The sequence below is a fragment of the Squalius cephalus genome (genome assembly GCF_949319135.1).
Source record: "Squalius cephalus genome assembly, chromosome: 8".
Classification (NCBI taxonomy): domain Eukaryota; kingdom Metazoa; phylum Chordata; class Actinopteri; order Cypriniformes; family Leuciscidae; genus Squalius; species Squalius cephalus.
This window is the reverse complement of record NC_137129.1, coordinates 37,023,193-37,048,835: the sequence shown is the minus strand read 5'-3', so window position 1 is coordinate 37,048,835 and position 25,643 is coordinate 37,023,193. Positions and strand designations below refer to the sequence as shown.

At 37.3% G+C, this 25,643-nt stretch overlaps 2 protein-coding genes across 6 annotated transcripts in view; both read right to left on the bottom strand.

Annotated features, from left to right (window-relative positions):
- Positions 1-25,643, bottom strand: part of khdrbs3 (KH domain containing, RNA binding, signal transduction associated 3) — a 144,288-nt gene that overhangs the window by 81,891 nt on the left and 36,754 nt on the right. The gene's annotated exons all lie outside the window — the stretch shown is intronic.
- On the bottom strand, positions 20,362-22,956 carry LOC307163146 (uncharacterized protein). Its single transcript, XM_079879057.1, has 3 exons — positions 22,741-22,956; positions 20,957-21,046; positions 20,362-20,802 (listed from the first exon to the last, which is right to left on the bottom strand). The coding sequence occupies exons 1-3, from the start codon at positions 22,771-22,773 to the stop codon at positions 20,602-20,604; spliced, it is 324 nt and encodes a 107-aa protein (XP_079735183.1). The 5' UTR covers positions 22,774-22,956; the 3' UTR covers positions 20,362-20,601.

The window sequence follows — 25,643 nt, the reverse complement described above, 5'->3', positions numbered from 1 at the left end:
AAATTCAAGATGGCCGCCATTTCTCTTGAATCCTTACATCTTTTTTTCAAATGGTGATGCTATCATGAAATTTGGTACAAATATTCTTCAAAGAACATTATCATGGAAAAAGGTGTGCGCCGCTCAAATTCAAGATGGCGACCATTTTCAAGATGGCCACCATTTCTGTCAGAGCTCAATTTAATGTGTTAAGGAAGGTTTTGTTTAATAGAGTGAACGTCATTACACAACCAGGGCACACTGGTGACTTCACTGCTGTGGAACTCAGCATGGGGTTCAGTGTCAGCTGATCTAGTTTTACTTACACTGTAGTTCTTGACTAGTAGTAATAGTATAGCTAAGTTTAGTGTCCCAAATGCTGCCTAACAGCCCCTCATCAATTAGCTAGTAATAGACGTAGTTAAATAGCCGCACCTGAATTGACAGGTTGTGCCAGCGCAGGAGAGCCGAGCCAAGGGTAAGCGGGGCAATACATGACTTGTTCATGCTTACCTGGAAGGTGTACAGATCACACAGGACTTAAATGGCACTGGATGAATGATCGGGCTAGGTGTAGGTGACCCGTACCTAGTTGTAACCCATACCTGAATGTGTACTATGTCTATGATTGAGGTGGTAAAAGGATAACCCCTCGGCCTTAATCAGACAACAAACCCCCAAAATGGCAAATGAAAATCCCATGTCAGCCAAGAGGCCAACTGATTGGATGAAATGTTGTCTTTGTCAGACAGACACAAAGGAACCCTTCCAATCACCACCTACCCATCATGTTTCTCAACATGATGGCTATAAAATGATTGCCACCAACATTCCACTCTTTCACAAGATGAACAAAATGCCAATGACCCTGGACCTGGAACGACTGGATGAAGGTGGGGGTATAGAAGCTACTTTGAGAAGGAACCAAGCGAAGTATCACAACAATTGTCAACTTCGGTTCAACAACACAAAGTTACTTCGTGCCCAGAAGCAACAATCCAATGCTCAATGTAGTGAGACAGATGAAGGCCAAACAAAGCATCGCAGAACCATGATGCAGAAAAGTCTAGATGATCAGGTTTGCTTTCTTTGTGATAACATATCTCCTGAATCTGACCTACGTCAGGTAATGACACTGCAACTGAATGACAGACTACATGAATGTGCACAAACACTGAATGATGCTAAATTATTGTCTCAACTAAGTGGTGCTGATGCCATTGCACAGGAGGTGAAATACCATCATTTGTGTCTCATTCATCTTTACAACAGAGAGAAACTCCACCTCAGAAGGCTTGAGAAAGAGTCACAGAGTGAAACGATTCAACCAGCCATTTTTCCTATGGCTCTTTCTGAACTGGTCACCTATATTGTTGAAACCAGTCTCAATTCTGATGGTCCTTCCGCCTTCCGTCTCGCAGATACAGTGGGGAGAACAAGTATTTGATACACTGCTGATTTTGCAGGTTTTCCCACTTACAAAGCATGTAGAAGTCTGTAATTTTTATCATAGGTACTCTTCAACTGTGAGTGACGGAATCTAAAACAAAAATCCAGAAAATCACATTGTATGATTTTTAAGTAATTAATTTGCATTTTATTGCAAGACATAAGTATTTGATACATCAGAAAAGCAGAACTTAAAGGTCACCTATTATGCAAAATTCACTTTTACATGGTGTTTGAACATAAACATGTGTTGGGAGTGTGTGAGCAAAACCACCCTAGAATGATAAAAATTCACCCAGTTGTTTTTTTACAATGTCAATAAATCATAAGCACTGTCTCAGAATGAGCTGTTCTCAGATTCGGTGCAATGTGACGTAGAATTGCACAAGCCCCTCCCACGACGGTTGATTGACACTGCAGTTTGAGCATAGACCAGCCCTGAGTGAGCTGGACACAGAGTCCGCCATTGTTTCGACGCTTGAGCAGCTGTAGACAAGAATGTCTCCTAAGCGATTGAGGTGTGTTGTTGTTGGATGTAAGAATGAACATATCAGTCTTCATTTACTCTCGTTGTTACTCGAGGATGGATCAGTACTGTTCGTGATCAAGCTTACACTCTCTGGAGCGACAGGCCTAACGTTACTGACCACGGAAGAAATGAAAGTGAGAGCGCACACTTTATCACAGCTCATCGAGTCATTTTACGGATATAAAGTTTACTTAGCACCCACTGAAAAGGTGTGTTTATTTGTTTACTGTTAGTTGTAACGAGTGTTCTGTGTACTTCGCTGTGTATGTTGATGATAATGAAAGGGAGAGAGAGAGAGTTTATGTATAAGACTTAAATGCTCACTTCTTATACTGTGTTTATTCAGCTCTTACTGTGATTCTCTGGAGTAAAACTAACGCTTCATCTTTTGTGTGATGTACAATAAACTTCAGTGAACTCATCAGTATATTTTGGTCATCATTCGGACGGGGTTTGCTACACCAGGCTTGTATTAATAGTGGATAAAAGCAGATGACAAATAAATTATAACCATAATTAAACTAAACTACCTGTTATATCTCCATACAGCATGTATTCTCTGGCTCTGTGGGCATTATTGTCCGACTCCAAGTCGAAATGAACACCGCAACTGAGAGTTTCTGTTCTGATATTATCAGAGGAGATTGTCCTTCTGGTTCTGAGCGGGAGCTCGAGAGGCTCCGCCCCCTGGGCCGGCAACAGCAGTTAATTTGCATTTAAAGGGATACACACTAAAACAGCGCTTTTTTCTGAGCCCCCAAAAATGACAATTTAAACATGCTGTAAAAAATGATCTGTTGGGTATTTTGAGCTAAAACTTCACATACATACTCTGGGGACATCAGAGACTTATTTTACATCTTGTGAAAAGAGTCATAATAGGTGTCCTTTAATATTTGGTACAGAAACCTTTGTTTGCAATTACAGAGATCATACATTTCCTGTAGTTCTTGACCAGGTTTGCACACACTGCAGCAGGGATTTTGGCACACTCCTCCATACAGACCTTCTCCAGATCCTTCAGGTTTCGCTGGGCAATACGGACTTTCAGGTCCCTCCAAATATTTTCTATTGGGTTCAGGTCTGGAGACTGGCTAGGCCACTTCAGGACCTTGAGATGCTTCTTACGGAGCCACTCCTTAGTTGTCCTGTAGCCCATCCCAGCCTTGTGCAGGTCTACAATTTTATCCCTGATGTGGCCATTGTGGAGAGGTTGGAGTCTGTTTGATAGAGTGTGTGGACAGGTGTCTTTTATACAGGTAACAAGTTCAAACAGGTGCAGTTAATACAGGTAATGAGTGGAGAACAGGAGGACTTCTTAAAGAAAAACTAACAGGTCTGTGAGAGCCGGAATTCTTACTGGTTGGTAGGTGATCAAATACTTATGTCATGCAATAAAATGCAAATTAATTATTTAAAAATCATACAATGTGATTTTCTGGATTTTTTCTGGATTCTGTCTCTCACAGTTGAAATGTACCTATGATAAAAATTACAGACCTCTACATGCTTTGTAAGTAGGAAAACCTTCAAAATCAGCAGTGTATCAAATACTTGTTCTCCCCACTGTATGTGCAACCTGTACCAGCAGCGTATCCTTTTCTAACAGTGGCACATCCTCTCTGTGGACTACACCTTGCCGTGGTGGAGAGGCTTGTGTACACCAATGAACCTGAGACCTATGCCGGCGGGGATTTTATATCCCTGGCAAGTTTAACTAAGCTGGACAGTTCAAAGGAGAGGAGGCAGACAAAGCAGACATTATGACTATTTGACAGAAATGGTGGCCATCTTGAAAATGGTGGCCATCCTGAATTTTTGAGTGGTACATACCTTTTTCCAAAAGAGTGTCCCTTGAAGAGTATTTCTGCCTAATTTTATGCTTGCATCACCATCTGAACACTTGAAATAATTAATATTCGACAGGAACGGTGGCCATCTTTAAAAATGGCGCCATCTTGAATTTTTGAGGGACAAGCATCTTTTTCTATTAACGTCCTTAAGAGAGTATATTTTTAGAGAGTATTATCCTATAGAGAGTATCAAATTTTATGCTTGGATCACTGTTTGAATAATTGATATAATAAGCATTGAATAGCAATGCATTTTTTGAAAAATGGCCGCCATATTTAATTTTTGAGTGGCCAACGCCTTTTTCCAAAATAGTGGCCCTTAGAGAGTATCTGTGCCAAATTGCATGCTTCTATACCAAAGTGAACGATTTTTTTACTAATCTGCTGCACTACAAGAAATTCCACAGCATAATCTATTCATGCCGCACTGCATGCTGGGTACTTTCATAGTACATACGCACTGTAGAAATACAGTATGATATTCCAAGAGTGCAGTTAGATACAAGAGTCCTAGTGTGGAATTACTGTGAAAGTCATGCAATTATTAACCTGGAATATACTGTAATTTCCCACTAACATTTTTAACAGTGTAATGAATTAGAGCAAATACTACCAATTAATTTCATTACACATGGAATAGCACAACTATGTCAAAATGAATGGCAAATGCTGGTCAGAGCATACAATACATGCATTCATGACGTCAAGATTTCATTATAACAATGCACTTTGTGGATTCCCAAATGTCTCCATAATTAAGCTGCTACTTGTTCAAAACGCATCCATCAGAGCTATAACCGGAACATATGATTGTATCAATCCTATCCTATTATGCTATATGATTGTCCAGTCCTATTATCATCACTCTGCTGGTTATCTGTCTGTATGAATTATAAAATGCTTCTACTTATAAAGCACTTAATGGTCTGCAGATCTCTGATGCCAGTTCAGGTTCCTTTAAAACATCTCATCTGAGTGCAAAGAACATCTACATGTGGAGAGGAGGAAGATCATTTTTATCTGTGGCTCCTAAGACTCAGACAGTCTTGTTGTTTAAGTCTAGACTGAACACTCAAAAGTGTAGTCAGGCATATAGTTAAATTCCCATAGCGAATGAAATTCCCAATGCTATAGCCGTAAACAGTGTGTCATACGCTTACTGCATCACTATATGCATATCGAATCGATTCGTGTTAAAAATGGATTTGCCCTTAAAATCGTCAAATTAGTCTTTCCATTAATATTATGTGCAGGATTACATTAGCTCAAAATTTGTGTACGTATACATAGCATAAATTGCTAACTGAGGATTGATTTAACCATTCACATCAATTATTATAAACATGCATTGTTCATTCACAATAATTGCTAGACACTACCAAAAAATTGTTCACAAAATAAAAATTGCATATGTAAACTGTAAATATTAAAATTTTGTTTGAATTTTACTTGTTCGAGTATTACTTGACAATTATATTATTCTATAAAAAATAAGTTTGACAATTAACATTAACATTGCCAGTTACTGTAAATAGCTGATCGACTCTATTTTGTACCCCATTCATGAAAATAATTTAATCAGCTGCACTGTCATTTCATATCCCTGAGGTTCATTCCCTCCTGTCCCTTTGTGTCAAGTAATCATTCTATCGATGCATAACGTCATTTCACCTGAGGATACACAGCTAAACTTCAAAGTGAACTTATTATAGGAATGCCGTCCTAGCCGTCTCCGCTGTGATACGCTGACACAATACATCATAATTAATATGGATTCTGTATGCGCGTATCCTTTTTCTATCTAGCTATACCTGATTAATTATTCATATTCGCTAATAGACTGCGACTGCTCGACGCTGGTCCTGTAAGCTGGTGTTGGATCTATTCCATTACACAAAGCGCTGAGAATGAGAAAAAGCAAGGATCGATAGTCTAAATGAAGGGAAGAGTGGTGGCTGGCTGGGTGATGATACACTTGAATGAGACTCACAACACAGCAGGGGAGAGACAGAGGAACTTTAGGAGGTCTTTCAACAAAACGGGCGCCTTTTTGAGTCCCTCCAAAAGTTTGTGAAACGCTGTAGGCAAAGTAGGCTGTAGGAACCTGAAAATCACTATTGCTGGTCTTCAAAAAGAAATGCAAGTTACTAGATGCATTTAAGAGAAGAAAGGATAAAGAGTCGCACAAAAAACCCTTATAATTTAGGCCGAATTCAAACTTTTAGATCTGTACATGTAGTAAAGGTTTTAAAGAAGTCTCTTATGCTCACCAATAAGGCTGATTTATTTGATCAAAATACAGAAAATTTTTTGAAATATTATTACCATTAAAAATAACTATTTTCTATTGTAATACTATAATTAATTTTATTTCTGTGATGCAAAGCTGAATTTTCAGCATCATTACTCCAGTCTTCAGTCACATGATCCTTCAGAAATCATTCTAATATGCTGATTTGCTGCTCAAGAAACATTTTTTATAATTACCAGTGTTGAAAACAGTTATTTTTGTGGAAACCGTAATACATTATTTTCTGGACTCTTTGATGAATAGAACGTTTATTTGAAATGTAAATCTTTTGTAACATTATAAATGTCCTTACTGTGACTTTAGATCAATTTAATGCATCCTTTCTGAATAAAATGATTCATTTATTTTTTTTGAAATCCTACTGACTCCAAACTTTTGAATGGTAGTGTGTGTTAAAGTTGCATTAACAATGAATTGATGATGCTAACTTTGTGTTAATATAGATTTTCTTTATGTAATCTATGAATACAAATGTAATACAACCCGTTGAACCCCTAGTTGAAACGTCAACATGATATTTTTACATTTATTTTCATAAGAGCAAGGAAAATCCTGTTTTTTTCATGAAAAGGCCCCTTTGAAAACAGTAGCATTTCTGAGCATCATTCTTTTTCTCTAAAATAATGGCTTGACCTTGAGTATATGAACAGGCGAGATGTATCTCTCATAAGTGTAAACGAAAACCACATACTCTATATGAAGGTTAATCTTTTTCATCTCTCTCTACACTGAAAACAACTCGACTCAAAATGAACACTACACCTTCGACAGGCCTTACACATGGGATAAAGAACAAAATAAATGATTTTCCAATGAGTCCAACACTGACTTTAAATTTGCCCATAATTACCGAAGCACGACCGTCCGTTCTGCACAAAAAGCTGCGGTTTTAAGAGACACGAGCAAAACGAGAAATCTGATTTTCACAGCGGACATCTCTGTCTTGATCTTCAGATGTGCTGGTATCAGGTGAAATCACGTTAAAGATGCTCGGATGACTATACGCTGACACTGACCGGGGATACGAGGCAGAAAATACCTTGTGTATATGCACCCTCAGAGCATTTTCTCTCTCAAATACACTCATGCCTACATAGAGGTCCAGCATAGCAATTGGCTTCTCGTCGATGTCCACCGTAAAGGATTACTGAGAAAAACAGTAAAATACTGTAGCAGGTTATTTGATTTTAGAGCGACTGGACTGAACTAAGGCTGCAAGGTCTTTCCATCTTCCTAAATGAGACTCCATGTGACAATTGGAGGAAAGATGGCAGGGAAAATATTACAATACGGATGATTGCTAAGCCGAACAGATGAACATTTGATGAGGAAAAGCTCATTAGGTCTTTCCGGTTATACACACGCATGAAGGCGGTTGAACCGGGCTAATGAACAAAAGGAATCGCTGTTAAGGACAGCACGTCCTCCATATCGACAGGAGTCATTATCAAAGTTAATGATGATACAGCGATACGGTGCCTTTACGGCCTGTGGTTTCCATTTTTAAAGAACTGAATTCTAAGTAAAGCTGCTGCAAATGTGTTTTATTTATAGCTTGGCTCTTTGTTTCTGGATATGTTTATTATATTTATGAGTAATCATTTCCTGTATCCACTGATTCACCAATTAGAAGGCTGAAAGAAATGATGTTCACATCGCATTTCTATGGAAATCTGTTTCCGCTTCAGAGCAAAACATAAAAAGTCTCAAATAAGAAATAAGAGTCACACTGTGAGATATAAAGTCACAATTATGAGAAACAAAGTTACTTTTGTGCAAATTGTAATATATAAAGTCACAATTAAGGGACTATACTGTAAGTCACAATTACCTTTTTTTAATGTTTAACTCAAGGGCGAAAACAGGCTCCCAAACATTTTAAAGAAAGTGCACTACAGAATACATTCACAGTAGAGCTGCGCTATTCTGAAACAACCGAGAATCACAATTTTTGTTTCAAATACACTGTAAACAAAGTTGCTGCCTTAAATTTTTAAGTACAATCAACTTGGATGTTTAAGTCATTTCAACTTAAATTGTTAAAGTCCCCCTGTAGTCAATAATTTTACCACTTAAAACTCACCTTTGATCACCAAAATAACATATTTAAAGGTTTTTTCCTTGAAAAATAAATTCTTCATGCTTTAAAATCGCTTGAATGTATCTCTAAACCCTTGCCTCATTTAGTGTGCGCAATCCTATGAATTTGCAAATTAGCCCCGCATCCACTCACTCACACCAGCTCAGAGATCCACTCGTTTATGATCACATGTTGACGTGATTGGTTACAGGGTAGTTTGGAAAACACCAGCGATTTCAAACCGCGTTTTTGAGACTCTTTTTTTTCACTGCAGTTTTAAAAAGAAAATAGTCTTTTTAGCAATGGTGTTGTATTATGAATTTGCACATGGTTTGTCTTATAGCATATTAAAAACACCACATAGATATATAAACAACATAAAAAACATTTTTCACCACAGGGAGACTTTAATTGCTACAATATATTTAAAAATGCTTAATTTATTTGAATGAATAGTTTTTTTAATCGTTTGAATGAATGATTCAATGACTCACTCATAAATTCTACTTGATGAATCAGTGTTTTTGAAGAAATCTCTTGAATGAATGATTCAATGACAAATACATTTTTTAACCGTCATTTGTAGCCACCAAGTGGCATTACTGATACAATTGGTATTTGAAATGGTCAGCGGTCGGCAGCGCAAACACAGATTTGAATGTCAAAAAAATAAAGGAATATATTGTTTGTATTTTCTGATTTTTACATATTCATTTAAAAGGCAAAATGCAAGTTAGTAAATTAAAACTATATCTGTATCAATCTGTGCAATTGATTAAAATGTAGAAAATGGAATTTCAATACAATTCTCATATGACAATAAATGTCACTTAAGGTATTACAATTAGTGATTAGATTTTAAATAAAATATAGGCCAATTAATTTGGCTTCTTCTAAGATTCTAAGGTTCTAAGATTTGGATCATTCTCTTTTAAATATTTTAAATTGATTTTTAATACAGTTTCTGCAAGTGATACATTTCAAAGATAAATAGATCATAATTTATTGACCTGCACTTTACTTTTTAGTTTTTAGCAATATATTCTCCATGGGGTTTCAGAGTAAAAACAAAACAAATCAGGTAACTGTGACACTAAAAGAAGGAATGAGAGTTACATTGTAAGATATAAAAGGTAAAATTTCAAGAAACAAATCACAATTGTGATATGTAACGTCGCATTTAAGGGATTGAAACATACAATTACCTTTTTATAGATTCACACTGGGGGGAAAAAAAAACAGGCTTCCAAATATTTCACCCAAAAAAACTTAAAACAGAAAAGCAGGCATAAATAAAACAAAGTATATGTCTAGGACCTTTATGAACTATTTTTAATTGTGACATTATTCTCACTATGCTGATGCATGATGCATTTGGCATTCAGAAGTTTAACTTTTGCGCTGTTTTTGCAATTCAAGATATTTAAAAGTACACTCCTCCTAGTCTCAAATCTAATGAAATTAATTTAGAAAAGTGTTGGGAAGAACTAAGGACTTGTCTGAAGGTTCAAATAGAGCAAAAAGAGAATGAGAGAAATGAAAAAGAGAATGAGAGAAATAACTGATTGGGAGCACAATGGCATGTGTTCACATCTTTAAACAGAAGCGCAGAGCTACAACAAGACATCTTGATTAAGTGGGGGTCAGACATCTGAAATGTAGCCAGAGACATCCGGGCGTTTTGCTTGGGGAGCGGAGCACGACCGACACAACGTGTGCAGCGTTAGAAATAGAAGCGAGAGGCAAGAGAGCTCTTCTTCTGTTCCTACAGTCTCACTAATGCAATTAGCTCAACAGATGCTGCTTCAACCCACAGCTTTTATTCAAGAGATGAAAAATATCATTTGTAATACAGCATCAAAGGCTAGAACACATCACAAATGAGACCTCTTGAATATCACAATGGTTTCTCCAAAACACCAATTAAAGGAATAGTTCATTCAAAATGAATATACTGTCAGCATTTACTCACCCTCGTGTGATTTCAAACCTGTGTAACTTTCTTTCTTTCTTCTAGTGTAAATATCTTTTTCCATACATTGAATCTAAATGGTGATCAGTGTTGGGGAATATTACTTTTAATATTACATTACTCGGTTACACTTTATTTGAAGTAATATTAATTAACTACATGTACTTACTATAGAGCTACGGTTAGAGTTTGGTTTAGGGTTAGTTACTTTATGCATAATTTACTGTTATTACTATAGTAAGTGCATGTAGTAACGTGTAACTATAAGGCACCTTAAAATAATGTGTTACCCATTACTCCCTAAAAAAAATGTATTTTATTAATATTCTGGGTTTTTGTTTCAGTGATTTTTGAAAAAGTAACTCCGATATTTTGTTGTAAATTTAAAAGTAAAACTCATTACTTGAAAAAAGTAATCTGATTACATAATTCACATTACTTGTAATGCGTTACCCCAACACTGATGGTGAACACAAGATTTTTAAGACAAATTCACTGTTCCTCACACAAAACTGCTCTATGACTTTATTTATACCGCGTATGAGTCATATGGATAATGTTTGATGGTGTCTTTTGTCATATTTTGGGTCTTTGCAGTGCGGAAGTCACCATTCACTTTCATTGAATGAAAGTGATCAACATGAATATTCTTCAGTTTTCATTTTTGGGGATAACTATTCATTTAAATTGAAAACAAAAAACTTTTTCTGGAGTTTAAAGATTTGAAGAGGCTTCTTAAAAGTTCTTCATCTGAAAGATAAAAGCCACTAGAAGTGCACTATGGAATAAATTCAAAGTATGCAAGAAAAACTCAATGGAGAAAATGTTTGTATTTTCTGAATTTCCATCTTCATCAATCTGTGCAAACGAGTAAAAGTGGAATTTCCAAAATAAGTCTATTATTTATAAATGTCACAAAATATAATTAAATGTCTATTGATGCATAAAAATTTGTAATGATAGACCTAAAAATAATCAGGCCAATTCAGTTGGCTGTTTTAGATGATCGTGGCCCCTTGTGGAATGTCGGTTCTAAAGTTTGGTTAATGCACATATTCTGTTATAAATATTTGTAATTAATTTTTAATGCAGTCTGAGCAAGTGATGATTTTCTGAGATAAATATGCCATAAGATATTGACTTGCACTTTACTTTTTAAACATGAAAAGCAGAAAATACAAACAACATATTCTCTACAGGGTTTAGTGCATACTTTGAATTTATTCTGTAGTGCACTTACAGCGGCTGCAATATTTTCAAACGAAAAACTTTCGACAAGCAACTTCAAAACATTTCAAAGGAATCAATAACCACTTCAAGCTATTTCTAAAATAATTTAAATACATAAAAAATCCCAGAATGTAAGACATCTTTAAAACAGAAAACTTTTCACAAAATTTTTTATTCAGGACAGCTAATGCATATACTTAACGGTATACTGACGCTGATTAATTTTATAATTAAAAAAATATTAAAATAAATGTTAATCAGAAAACCAAAGACTTGCTAAAAATCCCTACGGACTATTTTCAGATTTCTATTCTAGGATGTCTCTAATGAGCTGTCCGAAATGTAATTAGTATATGAGATGAATATGATCAAATATTTATGGGAGGAGAAAGATCTCACAGGCTTCATGTCTCTCTGAAAGTTTGGTTGTCATGGAGATTTGTCCCAGGTTCCTTCAGTCTAAAGACACTTGACCCCTTTAAAATCCAGTTTCGCTGCCAGAGCAGGACTTTTCATTAGTGGTCAAAATCAGATTGAGGGTGCGTGACGCCATGTTCTCTATAAGATATACTGTCTGTGCTGAGATAGAATAACAAGTGCTCTTCAAAAACAGCAGAGGCAGAACAATCATATCTGCAGCATTTGGTTTGGTAAAAGAATTTGATCTATGTACGAGGGGAGTCGGTGTGGAACAGACTACGAAATCTCCAAGAATCCTCTTATTCCTGAGAGCAGCTGCATTGAGCTCATGTGTTCACTGTCAGAGATTTGTTTTCATGATTAAATCAAGTCTAGGATTAAAGTATAGAATAGCATAAATTGCATTCTCGACAGCAACCCTGATCAATTCTAGTGTGGAACAAAGCACATATATTCTAAAGATATTCTGCACCGGCATCCAAAACTAAATGAGACTAGAAATATATACAATCTTCCCAAAGAGACCATTATTTTTCACAAATAAAACACCAATGAGATTGAGAGTTATGAGCCAACTTTTACGACCCTTGTAATCTCACAGGTCTCCTCTAGGGTTTCGGAACAATCTCAGTGAAGTCTCGTACTGTGCTCAGACAACAAAGTCTGCTACCTTAAGTCAGAGATCACTAAAGCTCTTTTCACACTGCCAGCGACATGATCTCATCCATTTTTAATGAGAGCTGGTGACATCCAGTGACACAAATGACAGCGACAAGACAAAGTTGAGAAAAGTTGAACTTCATGCAAATGAGCAGTAACTTTAGGGATTGACTACCAGTGGAAATGATGTTCCGTCGTCTGTGTGATAATGCAGTGCAGTGTCGGCATGTTGGGGGAAGTTAATCCTATCAGGTAACAGTAAAAAAGAAGCTTTTTATATTAAAGCAAGGCTGCTCGCCACAAACAAATTGTCAGCCGTTTGTAAAGGGATACGGCTCTGTATCTCCTCTCTATCGAGCATTAAGTACCGCTGGAACCGGACCTCATCCCAGTCAGTGTCACTTGCCATACTGGCTACAAGCCTGAATGGTCTCATGAACCCAGATAGCTCAGGGGTTGCGTTTTTACTGCTTATATAGCCGCAATAACAAAGAGCATGTTTTTGCTTCTCTTATGCACTGATTCAATTTATCTACCATAGTTTCCCTTCAGAATGTTTATTTGTATTGGCAAAAAAAAAAAAAGATTTGATGACAATAACATGAGAAGACATCCACTTATGTCATTCATAAACATTAGGCACCGGCAATAGGAACGCTAATAGCAACTCATCTTTCAGAAGCTTATTTTAAGGGATAGTTCAGCCAACAATAAAAATTCTGTCATCATTTACTCACTCTCAAGTTGTTCCAAACCTGTATGAGTTTCTTTCTACTGTTGAACACAAAAGGAGATGTTTTGAAGAATGTGTGTAACCAAACAGTTTTTTTTCTTCTCCATACTATGGAAGTCAACAGGGACCAGCAACTGTTTGGTTGCAGACATTCTTTAAAATATCTTCGTTTTTGTTCTCTATCCAATTAATACTGCTATTTTAAAATATGTATATCTACTGAAAAACTTATAATACAATAATTTAAAAATGTATTTATTTTTATTTATAACAAATTGTTTCATAAAATAGGCCTATTTTGTATTTTAAATAAATGCTGCTCTCTTGAATGTTCTATTTATCAAAGAATCCTGGAAAAAATGTATCATGGTTTCCACAAAAACATTAAGCAGCACAATTGTTTTCAACATTGATAATAGTGAGAAATGTGTCTTGAGCAGCAAATCAGCATATTAGAATGATTTCTGGATGATCATGTGACTCTGAAGACTGGAGTAATGATGCTGAAAATTCAGCTTTGACATTAAACTGGAATAAATTACATTTTAATATAGTATTTCACAGTAATACTGTTTTTACTGTATTTTTGATCAAATAAATGCAGCCTTGGTGAGATTAAAGAGACTACTTTCAAAAACAAAAAAACAGATTTGGATGAAAGTCTTTAAGCATAAGACAGTGACAGGAAAAAATACAAAAGATCATTTGCAGTGAAACTCATAAAATACTTACAAATCTAAAACGACGGAAATGTTTCAGCAAACATGTTTTTTTTTTCTTCAGACAGAGCCACCACATCATGGCCTGGATTCCTCACTCATGTCATTACAGCTGAACGTTTGACTGATGTGGGTGTTCTCCAACAGAATGATGAATAATACACTGATGAGGTGAACCTTTCCTCTGGCTCGATCCCCGTTCTGATCTGGCTCTGATAAGCCGGCTCAGGGCCACGAACCGCAGATCCTCTTACAGAAACCGATCAGTCTCAGGAATCAGATCTACTAATAGCGACCTGACTCACTCTCTCTCTCGCTCACTCGCTCTCTCTCTTTTCACTCTCTAATGAGAAACGGGACAAATGACTCTAAATATAGAGCCAAATGCATAGAGGAACAGGACACAGCTCATGTTTAATGAGGCACAGACTGTAAATGCCCTCGTGTCCAGGAAACTGATCCAATATAGACATTTAGCAAACTGACTCTCGCTGATTATGCATTCACAAGCACGGGATGTGGCTCATTTATCTCCTGACTAACCGTTTGTCAGGTGAAAGACAAAAACATTGTCTCCAATATAATTCTGGCCTCACCTTACAAGGATTTTTTTTTATTTGGTATTTTCCTCTACAAGTTACCCTGTAGGAGAGGAACAAATCAACTTGTTAATCTCTTAACTGTTAGTCCTATAGACAGCAAAAAGTTTGGTAGCACTTTGCTTTACAGTCCTGTTCCCCACATACTACGCACTTATTGTAGTAACTGCAATAACTGGGTAATAACTAAGCCTGAACCTGCACCGGTATCTAACCTTAATCCATGTAGTTACCTTACATTACAATACCCAGGACATTCTTACATAGTAAAGTGCAACCAAAAGTATAATCTCCATACCTCTAATCTACATACCTCTTCTAGAGTTTCAGAATCTTAACAATGTGTCAAACTGTCATCAACTTAGAGTAGCGTCTCGAATACTCTCTGTATGAGCGTACAACAGGAGTCAAGCCTGTATTCTCTTAAAGTCCCCCTGTAGTCAATAATTTCATCCCATAAAACTCATCTTTGATCGTCAAAATGACATATTTAAATGTTTCTTCCTTCGAAAAAAAATGTCTTCATGCCTTAAAATAGCTTGAATGTAACTCTACACCCTTGCCTCATTTCGTATGCGCGGTTCTATGAATATGCAAATTAGCCCCGCCTCCACTCACTCGCACCAGCTCAGAGATCCACTCGTTGACGATCACAAGTTGACGTGATTGGTTACAAGGCAGTTTGTGACGTCAGAAACACTAACGATTTCAACCCGCGTTTTTGAGACTGTCTTTGGTTCACTGCAGTTTTAAGCAGAAAATACTCAGCAATGGTGTTGACTCATGAATTTGCACATGGTTTGTCTTATAGCATACTGTATTAAAAACACCACATAGTCATATAAACAACATTAAAAGCTTGATTTTCACCACAGGGGGACATTAACATAGCGACAGTGACCGAAGTAATATCCAGGATGGCGACTTCCATAAAACTAAACAGTCTCATCACTTTTGATACGACAAGAGTCCAATCCATTCAAATCTTCATTAACCGACAGCAGCTTTTATATCTGGGTGGAGAACGGAGCATTTGAGTCGCCCGTAGAACACAAAACTGATGGGAGAGGCTCTGGTGGAGAACAGACTGGATCTAAAACCTTCAGATGACACAGCTCATACTGTATCTCCATCACTGTAAGTTACCAAAACCAAAAGCTCGCAACTGCAACACACTGTAGATACGCGTTTTTGCAGCGAAGAGCGTCTCTCTCGCACTGAGCGACGTGACGGACAACTAGTTGTCCATTCCGGTTTTTCGAGAATGCGGATGTGACTGTGAGTGATGAAACACTCAAATACAGGACTAACAACCATATTCTGCTGCTGTGTGAAAGTGACCTGAACTCAAATATTTCTCAACAAATATTTTCAAGACCAAAATATCTAAGCTACGCTCTGATCCACCCCTCTTATGTAGTTCTGGCCTCATCTAAATAAAACAAAAGAAAAAATACGTATGAGATCTCGTTTATATCTGAACTTACTCCAGAAGAACGATGAGATTAAATCAACATAGAAATATAGAAATCCATGTTGAGACACCAATATCTGCACAAAAAAAGAAAAGTCAGATCTCAAATTCTTCCAAAAACAAACTCCCCGAGTAATCTAAATATATATTTTTTAAATCTTACTTTGTCACAAAGCTGATACTTCAACTGAACACTCTATTACGTCTCCTCATTGGTGAAAGATCAACTAAAAGACACTGTAAAATTGCAAGAAGCAAAGTAAAGAATGAAAATAGTTGACAGATATTACAGTCTTTCTTAAGCTGATTTTCTGTACTAGTAAGAAAGTTTTTCAGAAAATCCTAATAGACATATTAAAAGAAATAATGAAGTCATCAGTGATTACTCATTCATTTATTTCATTTTATCTCAGGGACTCTCTTTGCTCATGTTTTACCAACTAGAGTATGCGAGCGGGCTTCATTTCCACTCAGTCAATAATGCAATTGCACTTAAAAAAATATAGCTTGTTAAATGCAGTGTTCATAGGAAAGGAAAAGAAAGGATATGCAAAGAAAAAAAGAGGGATGCAAGCTGTTATAAAAGTGAACCTGACACTCCACCTGTGTCTCAGCTCACCTTTGCTTCTACTGGGGTTTTGATGAATAGCTAAACATGAAGGTTACTGACACCAGCGGGGAGGATTAGAAAGAGGACTAATGAACGGCTGGATGAAGAATGAGGAAAGATGAGACAGAAAGATGAGACTAAAAGAGTGAAGGTGAAATCTGAGAGAAGGCTTAATGAAATGTTCTTATACGTGTAGCAGCCACGGACGGCGATATCTTTTTTTTTAATCATATGAGCTCTGCTCCAATCCTATTGAGATGCCTTGCTGTCTGCCCACAGAGGATGGGATGTGTCCTAAATGGCACACTAAGCCCTTCCAGTCATCCTCCAAGTCCAACGGAAACCTAAACCGAGAAATGGAACGGCCGACAGTCTCATAGTCAAGTTATGTCATACTTATTTATATAGCGCTTTGATCAAAATACAGATTGTTTCAAAGCAGCTTCACAGTAAAAAGAAAATAGAAGTATTGACGCCGCAAATTTCTCCAATTATGAAATGAACAGTTTCAGCTGTAAAGCAGCTCTAAAAAGACAATGGGTCTCATTCACTAAGCACGCGTACTACGCACACATATGTATGGAAGGTAATTGCGTCTTTTTATTTTTTTTTGCAATTGCAATTGCAAGTTATAAAGTCAGAATTGTGTGATATAAACTCCCAATTGCGTTATAATGTCATAATTGCGAGATATAAACTCGCAATTCTGACTTTATAACAAGCAATTTCAAGACATAAAGTTAGAATTGTGATATATAAACTTGCAATTGCAAGAAAATGTCAGAATTGTGGGCTTTGTGGCCTTTTTATCCTCAGAATTGGACTTTATAACTTGCAATTGCGAGTTTGTATCTCATATTTCAGAGAAAATAATTTATATTTCGCAATTATGACATAATTTGCAATTGAGAAAAAAAAGCCAGAGTTGTGCTATAAAAAGTCGTAATTATCTTTATAAAAGAAAATTCAGTGGCAGAAACAAGCTTCCATAAATTTGTGCATGAAATCGGCATACAAACATTTTCATGAACAAATGATTCACTAAAATGTATTCTAAAGTTAAGAAAAAAAAAAGGAACAAATGAAACCACACATACACAAAAAGCACTTACTCTGTACGGCTTTAATCGTGTTAAGAAGTTATATTTCATCTTATCATATCATCACTTAAACCCCAGATAGCAAGCACATTTGGGCCGATTCCGGCTGAATATTGCCCATACTGACAATGGTTCGCTTTCAGCGGTGTTGCATCACTTTTTTTCTTTTGCACATTTGTTCTCCCGCCCTTGCAGTAGTTTCCGGAGCGCGATTATTATTATTATTATTATTATTATTATTATTATTATTGTTATTGTTTAAAATGGGTTGTCAATATTATTGTTTAAAATGAGTTTTTTTCTTCCTATATTATAAATATATTTTTATTGTTATTTTTATTATTTTTATTGTTATTGTTTAAAATGGGTTGTTAATATTATTGTTTAAAATGAGTTGTTAATGTTATTGTTTAAAATGTGTCATTGATGTTCATTTTATAGTTTATTTGATCATTGTTAATACATGTTCATGTTATAGTGTATTTGTTATTTTTTTAATCAAAGCCTTTAATCTTTTTTAAATGTTTGAATTTGTGTTTTCCTGCTAAAATGTATTACATGTCGTAGTTTCTGGACCACATCTGGCCCGGGGACCAAGCTGAGTCTCAGCCAGATCTGTCTTACAGTGTCTGGGCCAAAACTGGGCCACATAAAACTAAGTCACTTTACAGTGTCTGGGCCAGAACTGGGCCAAATAAAACAATAAAGTTGCTTTGCAGTGTCTGGGCCAAAACTGGGCCATATAAAACAATACTGTAAGTCACTTTACAGTGTCTGGGCCAGAATTGGGCCACCTAAACAAAACAAATCATTTTACAGGGTGTGGGCCTCATCTGGGCCGGAGGAACTGTTTTTGTGTCTATTTTCCATGTGTGGACCAGTTTTGGCCCGGGGACCCAGCCAGAACGGGGCCAGAATTGAAGCAAGGATGTGGCCCTGTGGTGGGCCAGACAAATTTTGCTATATGGGACATTTCTAACTTCTGTCCGATTCATGCTTAAAACTAGAAAAAAAAATATTTGCTGGGGCGAAAATAGTTTGCTATTTTGTTATTTATATTGTTTATTTGTTACATAATGTTATATTATGCAATGTTAACTTTAAAAAAAATCTGATTTTAAAAGATGTTTACATATTTGTACTGGAAAACAGTACACAAGTACAAAAGTACTCATTAGGAAATCCTGTTTTGGAAAAAAAACATGGAGTCTCATCTTCCTGCTCAACGATGGCTATCTCTATGCATCTCCACCACTAACAAATGCAGCAGAAAAAATATCATTTTGTAGGCCAGACCATCCTGTCAGCCATTGATTGGCTGCCCACTAATTATGAGGAGCGATGGCCGTATTGTTTTCATATATTTTTATTTTCGTTTCCTCCTCTGCCGCACCGCCTACACTGTAAAAAAAGATTAGTTGACTCAACTTAACTAAGTCAAGTCATCTTGTTGCTTTGACTGAGTTAATTTGAGTCAACTTATAGTCGTCTGTTTACTCAACTTCCTGTATCAAGTAAGTTGGACTTTAAAATATTATTTGAGATAACTTTAAGAGATGTTGGTTGAATTTATTTGATCAAGTTCCTACAACTGTGAATCAAGTTGGCTAAACATGGAATACATAATTGATACAACTCGCGATTTGTTGACTCAACTTTCTGTATCAAGTAATGTAGACTGGAAAACATTACTTGAGAGAACTAAAAAGATGTTGGTTTAACTTGTTTTATCAAGTTATGGCAACATTATTATTTTTTTGTTTCACGCTCTATTGCTAAGTTACTTGAGTTTACAGAAATTGCTAGATTTAAAAAATTTAAGCAAACTAATATCTACAAAAAATCTACATGAGAATTGGCCAGTCAAACTTAAATATTAACACATGAAAAACACATGAAAAAATAGCTGAAAAGTAAGAGATGAAATTATATAAAAAGTAAGAGATGAAAGAGATGAAATCCAATTCAATAAAGACCTTTATTTAAAAAAAATGTTCATGTTTGCTCTACAACAAAAAATACAAATTAGTGTCTGCAAGTGACATTTCCTCCACAGAGAGCAATAGACATCTGTTAGAACATAAAAACAAACTGTTGTGACCCACAGAAGGGCTTTACATTTATTTCCTCTTACTACATTTGTATTGCTTGTGTGAGTGTATGTGTGTGTGTGTGTGTGCTTGTGTGGGTGTATGTGCATGAGTGTGTGTATGTGTGAGTTAGTGAGCGTGTGTGTGTGTGCTTGTATGTGCATGAGTGTGTTAGAGTTAGTGAGCGTGTCTGTGCGTGTGTGTGCTTGTGTGAGTGTGTGTGCGTGTTTGTGTGTGAGAGTGAGTTAATGAGTGTGTGTGTGTGTGTGTGTGTGAGAGTGCTTGTGTGGGTGAATGCGTGATTTTTTGTGTGTGTGTAAGTGAGCGTGTGTGTGTGTGAGAGAGTTAGTGTGTGTGTGTGTGTGTGAGAGAGAGAGTTAGTGAGCGTGTCTTTGCGTGTGTGTGAGTGAGTGTGTGCATGAATGTGGGTGTGTGTGTGTGTGTGTGTTAGTGAGCGTGTGTGTGAGTGAGTGTGTGCATGAATGTGGGTGTGTGTGTGTTAGTGAGCGTGTGTGTGTGTGTATGTGTGTGAAAGAATGTGTGTGTATGTGTGTGAAAGAAAGTGTGTGTGTGTGTGTGTGTGTGTGTGTGTGTTCTTGTATGTGCATGAGTGTGTGAGAGTTAGTGAGCGTGTCTGTGCGTGTGTGTGTGCAGAAACATCCTCCTGAGCCATCCCTCTAACTGAGCAGTTTATTCTTTAGAGAGTGGACCCTGGGAGTGCACATCTCAGACCCGATTCCCATGAACAGGCGCTGAATCACCTCAAAAGTATATTTTCATCTCTTTTGGATAGTCAAGGTTCAGCATGTACAAGCAGGCCCATCAGGTTCACAAAAGTGTTGGGTACATCACCAAGATGACGCATGACAATCTTTTCCTCAATGACAATGGCAACATCGTTGTAGGAAACTGGAAGGGGCTCTTTCACATCTTCAACGACCAAAAGGATTCCAATCACCATTCCTTTGATGAAGTCCTCCCCAGGATCTGTTGGCTTCATGCAAAAACAAACAAAAAACAAAAAGGTGCCTGTGCTTTAGACATGTTTTGCTATATAGTGTATCCACACAGAGGATGCCTGAAATGATGTGTAACCATGCCCATTGTGAACTAGTTTTTGTATCATTAAACAACATTTTGCTGCTTACCTCACATTTCTTCATCAATGTAGAAGGATTTTCCTTCATGTTCCATGGCAGTCCCTGGAAAGCTGCTGCTCTCTTCCTTTGGTTTGATGCCTGCAAAAACACAATACGTGAATTCAGTTGATATCAGACCTCTGATTTTTGTCAACCCTCAAATGACGGAAACTGAGCTTTCAGTTCAAAGAGGTAACTTGAACTCTGGCCTTCTCTCCATCTACTCCCATCTTACAGAGCCATTTTCTTATTTATCCAGTCTGTATCAAATGCCTATTAGAGATGTGACGGTGATAATATTCTCCCACCGGTTGATCGACTTGTGACAACACCGGTATTACCGGTTTCATCGTGGGGGTGGGGGGTGTTAGAGTGATGTGATTATTTTTTTTTTTTACATGGCGTCAATTCATCATTCGTATTGAATTTGATTGACATGCGATCTGACCAATCAAACTCCACCATTTTTGTGTGACAAAGCAGTCAGAAGAGTTATTGATTAACTTCGGTGGATTTGAAATTGGCTTTAACTGAGGCAATCTGTCACGACACATTAAAGAGCCAAAAAATGGTAGGCCTATTTTATTTTTGTCTGACTGACCAAATTTGAGAGTTGAGACTTTGTTTCATATTAAATATTAGGCTACCTGCTCGGTCCTGTCTTTCAGCGCGTTGTCAGTGTCCTCTATTTTTCACTGCTTGAGATCATGTTGAGAACAATAACGCCCTATTTGAGGGGCGCGATTTCGGATTCAACCACAGTGTGTGAATGGTGGGTTCGTTATTATTCATGAAAAACGCATATAAGGTTATATTTCAGCACGTCGCGAATGGACAGCGACTCTTAAGTAGCACGAACGCTCTTAAGAGCTAAGATACATCGTGAAACCCGGCCCTGGTCTCCGCTCTAGCCTAACTAAAAACTATGAAAGCCGTGTGACCGGCCAACCGGTAAAAAACAAAATAAAAAATACATTAAAGAAACTATTCCCTTGATTTTGTTTCATTAATAAAGTTTGACTAAAGTTTTGTCGCAGCAGTCTCGCATTCGTTTAGAGCTCGTGTGAATTGCACGTATAAAATTAAGTTAATGAACAACCTCGTTCCATCAGGAAAAGCCACATGAATTTCACTGCGCTTTATGAAGAGTTTTTCTTTTGCATGAAGAAGCTGTTCGCCGGAGATGTGTTAAAAGATTCATTCATGCACACAAGAGAGTGCATTCATGATTATTAAGCTACCGGTATACTAATCCTCCTGGCGTCCCATTTTCTCACAAATCTCTACATTCATTTATGATATTATTTAAATCATTTGCTCTTATGAGGACACTCGACAAAACGGACATTTTGGCATAATTTGTGTGTGTTATGTTTTGTTCAAGGCCGAAAAGAGAGCTCGATACTGACGCACGTATTTTCTGTGTGTGTGTGTGTGTGTGTGTGTGTGTGCGCGCGTGTAATAGGCAGGACTTACGCGGTCTCTTGTTTTGTCGCGATTGAATGGTTGAGCGTGATCATACAACGCTAGTCAACTGTGACAGAAAATACAGATACTGCGTAATTGCTTTAAAAAATTTTTTTACGGTGCTGCGGTGGGCAAGTGATGAAACCGGTGTTGCGACTGAACACCGTGTAACACCGGTAACACCGACTATTGTGCCAAGCCTAATGCCTATCCAAGTACATTAATTAGAGGAGGTTTACTGTCTGTCATAATCTACATCCTGGTCCCTCTCCTCAGTGGGGTTGCACAATTAATGTGGACCACAACTACAACAAATATGCACTTACATCCTTGTCGAGAATCTCCATTAAGGATGTCATGTCTTGAACTTCCTCGAAGCGCTTCAACCGGAATAACTAAAGAAGTTTATGCAGATGGCTGTCCAGACCCTCATAGAATTTATTGATGTCCATTGAAGTGAGCCTGGTGAATTCCTTGGCGATCTATGTGGAGAAGTAACATTACAGTTTTAGTTCAAGTTAAAAGTCACCTAAATGTTCACATTTCAGCACTACAACTGACATGTTGTCAGACATGTGACGTACAGCGGAGACCTGTCTCAAGGTGCATATTTCATTAATATTAACTTCAACCTCAACGATCTGTGTCCTCAGACGGGCAGATTGGCTTGTGTGACAGGTTATTGAGTTTTATTAATGTTTACATCAGACTGATATGTCAGTGCTTTGTTAAGTTGTCATGATAATTCATACATGCTAAGTAACAAGGCTGTAAGTTTAACAAATCAGTATGTACTACTATGATTTAAGTAGTTAAATAAAAATATGTAATTCATATCAGTTCAAGCATTAGGCTATTTCATATCATAATATATAGGAGTGGCCTACAGGAAATATCAATTTATGTTTAATGTGTCAAATATTCTGTTAGTCATAACAGAGCAAGTTATTGCTTGCGTCTGTTGATTAAAAAAAGATGATATATTTTCATGTTTTTATATTCTGGGTCACATCATAAGTCATCAAATTACAGTCATAAGTTGAATTGTTGAAATGTAAAAATGGGTCACGTTTTACCCTCAACATTATTTAAGCGTTACATAAATGTTACTTAAACAATTTTTAATTTTACTCCCAAATATTTCACTTAAGGAGCACATGTGCTCAATGGGAGGAATGTTAGCATAGAGCCCTGCAATATACACAATACAACATTACTACTTTGAAATGACTAAGAAAAAATGTACACATTTTACCTGTCTTTCAGTAAAAAGGGCAGGCCATCTCACTCTCATTTCGGCCACAGGTGGCTCCTCTTCAACGATCATCTTTCTTCTCAGTGCGTATGTGGCATTCATTGCATCATCGATGTAGGCCAGGTTTCTTTAAAAATAAACAATGGACAAATAATTGATTTGTTGATTGAGTGCGAGCAAAGCTTCTTGTACGAGTCGCTACGTCACGTAAATTGGCGGGTTGACCCGGGTATAATGTTCCCACTGTTCACACATTTTTCCATAATAATGAGGACAGGTCTCGCACCGTTTCACTTGTATATGAGTATATTATCGTGCCGAATACTTGTTAATGTCGAATATGAGGCTCAACCCTACATTAAATACTTGCTGTGACACTCCGGCGCTAACATGCTAACGTATTTCCAAAAAACGAACGAACATGAAATATTCATCACAGGTTATGTTTACAGATCATTTGAGACGGAGAGACATTAGACGACGAATGCACATTACAGATGAACTAAGTTAAAACAATTTTAAATGTACTTACTTGGACGGCTCGGCTCCGAGGAAAAAAGATGACGGTTAGCTCGGATTTTCAAGAGTTGAAAATTGCGCGTGACGTCACTGCGGGCGCATGCGTGTTGGTTGAAATGTCCACCTTGAACTATTTTCTGAAGTGAACTGAACGGATTATTATGAGTTTTTAATGAGTTTCCGTGCTTTTTTCAAGTTGAAGTTGTTGTAACTCTTCATACTTTACTTTCCCCCTTGCAAAAAACCCATGTCTGATCTCCAACTGGCAGTCTCCGCGACCGTTCACCCCACCCCCACTGCTGCGCGTTGCCATGGATACAGAGTGTAACGGCACACATATCACTACACATGAAAACAATCACCTATCACTACGTGTTTATACCGCATCTAACTCAACATAAAAAAATATAGTCCAAACACTACGGCGGTGCTCAGTGTTTTTTTGCTATCTCGCTGTCTGTTAATGTTGTGCCAGGTTGATTGAGTGCGAGCAAAGCTTCTTGTACGAGTCGCGACGTCACGTAAATTGGCGGGTTGACCCGGTTATAATGTTCCCACTGTTCACACATTTTTCCATAATAATGAGGACAGGTCTCGCACCGTTTCACTTGTATAAGAGTATATTATCGGTGCCGAATACTTGTTAATGTCGAATATGATGCTCAACCCTAACGTTACATTAAATACTTGCTGTGACACTCCGGCGCTAACATGCTAACCCAAAAAACGAACGAACATGAAATATTCATCACAGGTTATGTTTACGGATCATTTGAGACGAAGAGACATTAGACGACGAATGCACATTACAGATGAACTAAGTTAAAACAATTTTAAATGTACTTACTTGGACGGCTCGGCTCCGAGGAAAAAAGATGGCGGTCAGCTCGGATTTTCCAGAGTTGATCATGGCGCGTGACGTCACTGCGGGCGCATGCGTGTTGGTTGAAATGTCCACCTTGACCTATTTTCTGAAGTGAACTGAACGGATTATTATGAGTTTTTAATGAGTTTCCGCGCTTTTTTCAAGTTGAAGTTGTTGTAACTCTTCTTGCTGTGTTGTAATGGGCAATGAGTTCTCTCAACTTGACAACAATAGTCCTTCTGACTAAAAGCCCAAATCATTTTTAACAGTGTACATGGGCCATTACTCTGCGAAACCCCAGAGAGGGGGGCGGGACGTTCGTCAAGATGGGATTTGACATCTGGTAAACGCAAGGGTGGCTAGAGATCAGGGGATCAAATCGATGAGGGTATCAAACTAATACTAGTCCGTGACATAGTATCGTGACATCTATATAATCAATAAGCCGAATCACTGAATCATTTTGGCACAAGACCTCAAACTTGCACGTGTGTGTGTAATAACTGCTTACATCCATATACTCTAGATTTCTCTTGCTCCTTGGAACCTGACAGATTTAGAAGATCTTTAGACCTTCTATTCTTTACCAA

Bases quoted from the DNA above. Each gene is read 5' to 3' on its own strand.
- LOC307163146 (XM_079879057.1), bottom strand. From the start codon at position 22,773: ATGACATCCTTAATGGAGATTCTCGACAAGGAT. The intron at 21,047-22,740 runs GTAAGTGCATAT...GTGTTTTTGCAG, and splicing joins TGGAGATTCTCGACAAGGAT to GCATCAAACCAAAGGAAGAG. The intron at 20,803-20,956 runs GTAAGCAGCAAA...TTTTGCATGAAG, and splicing joins CATTGATGAAGAAATGTGAG to CCAACAGATCCTGGGGAGGA.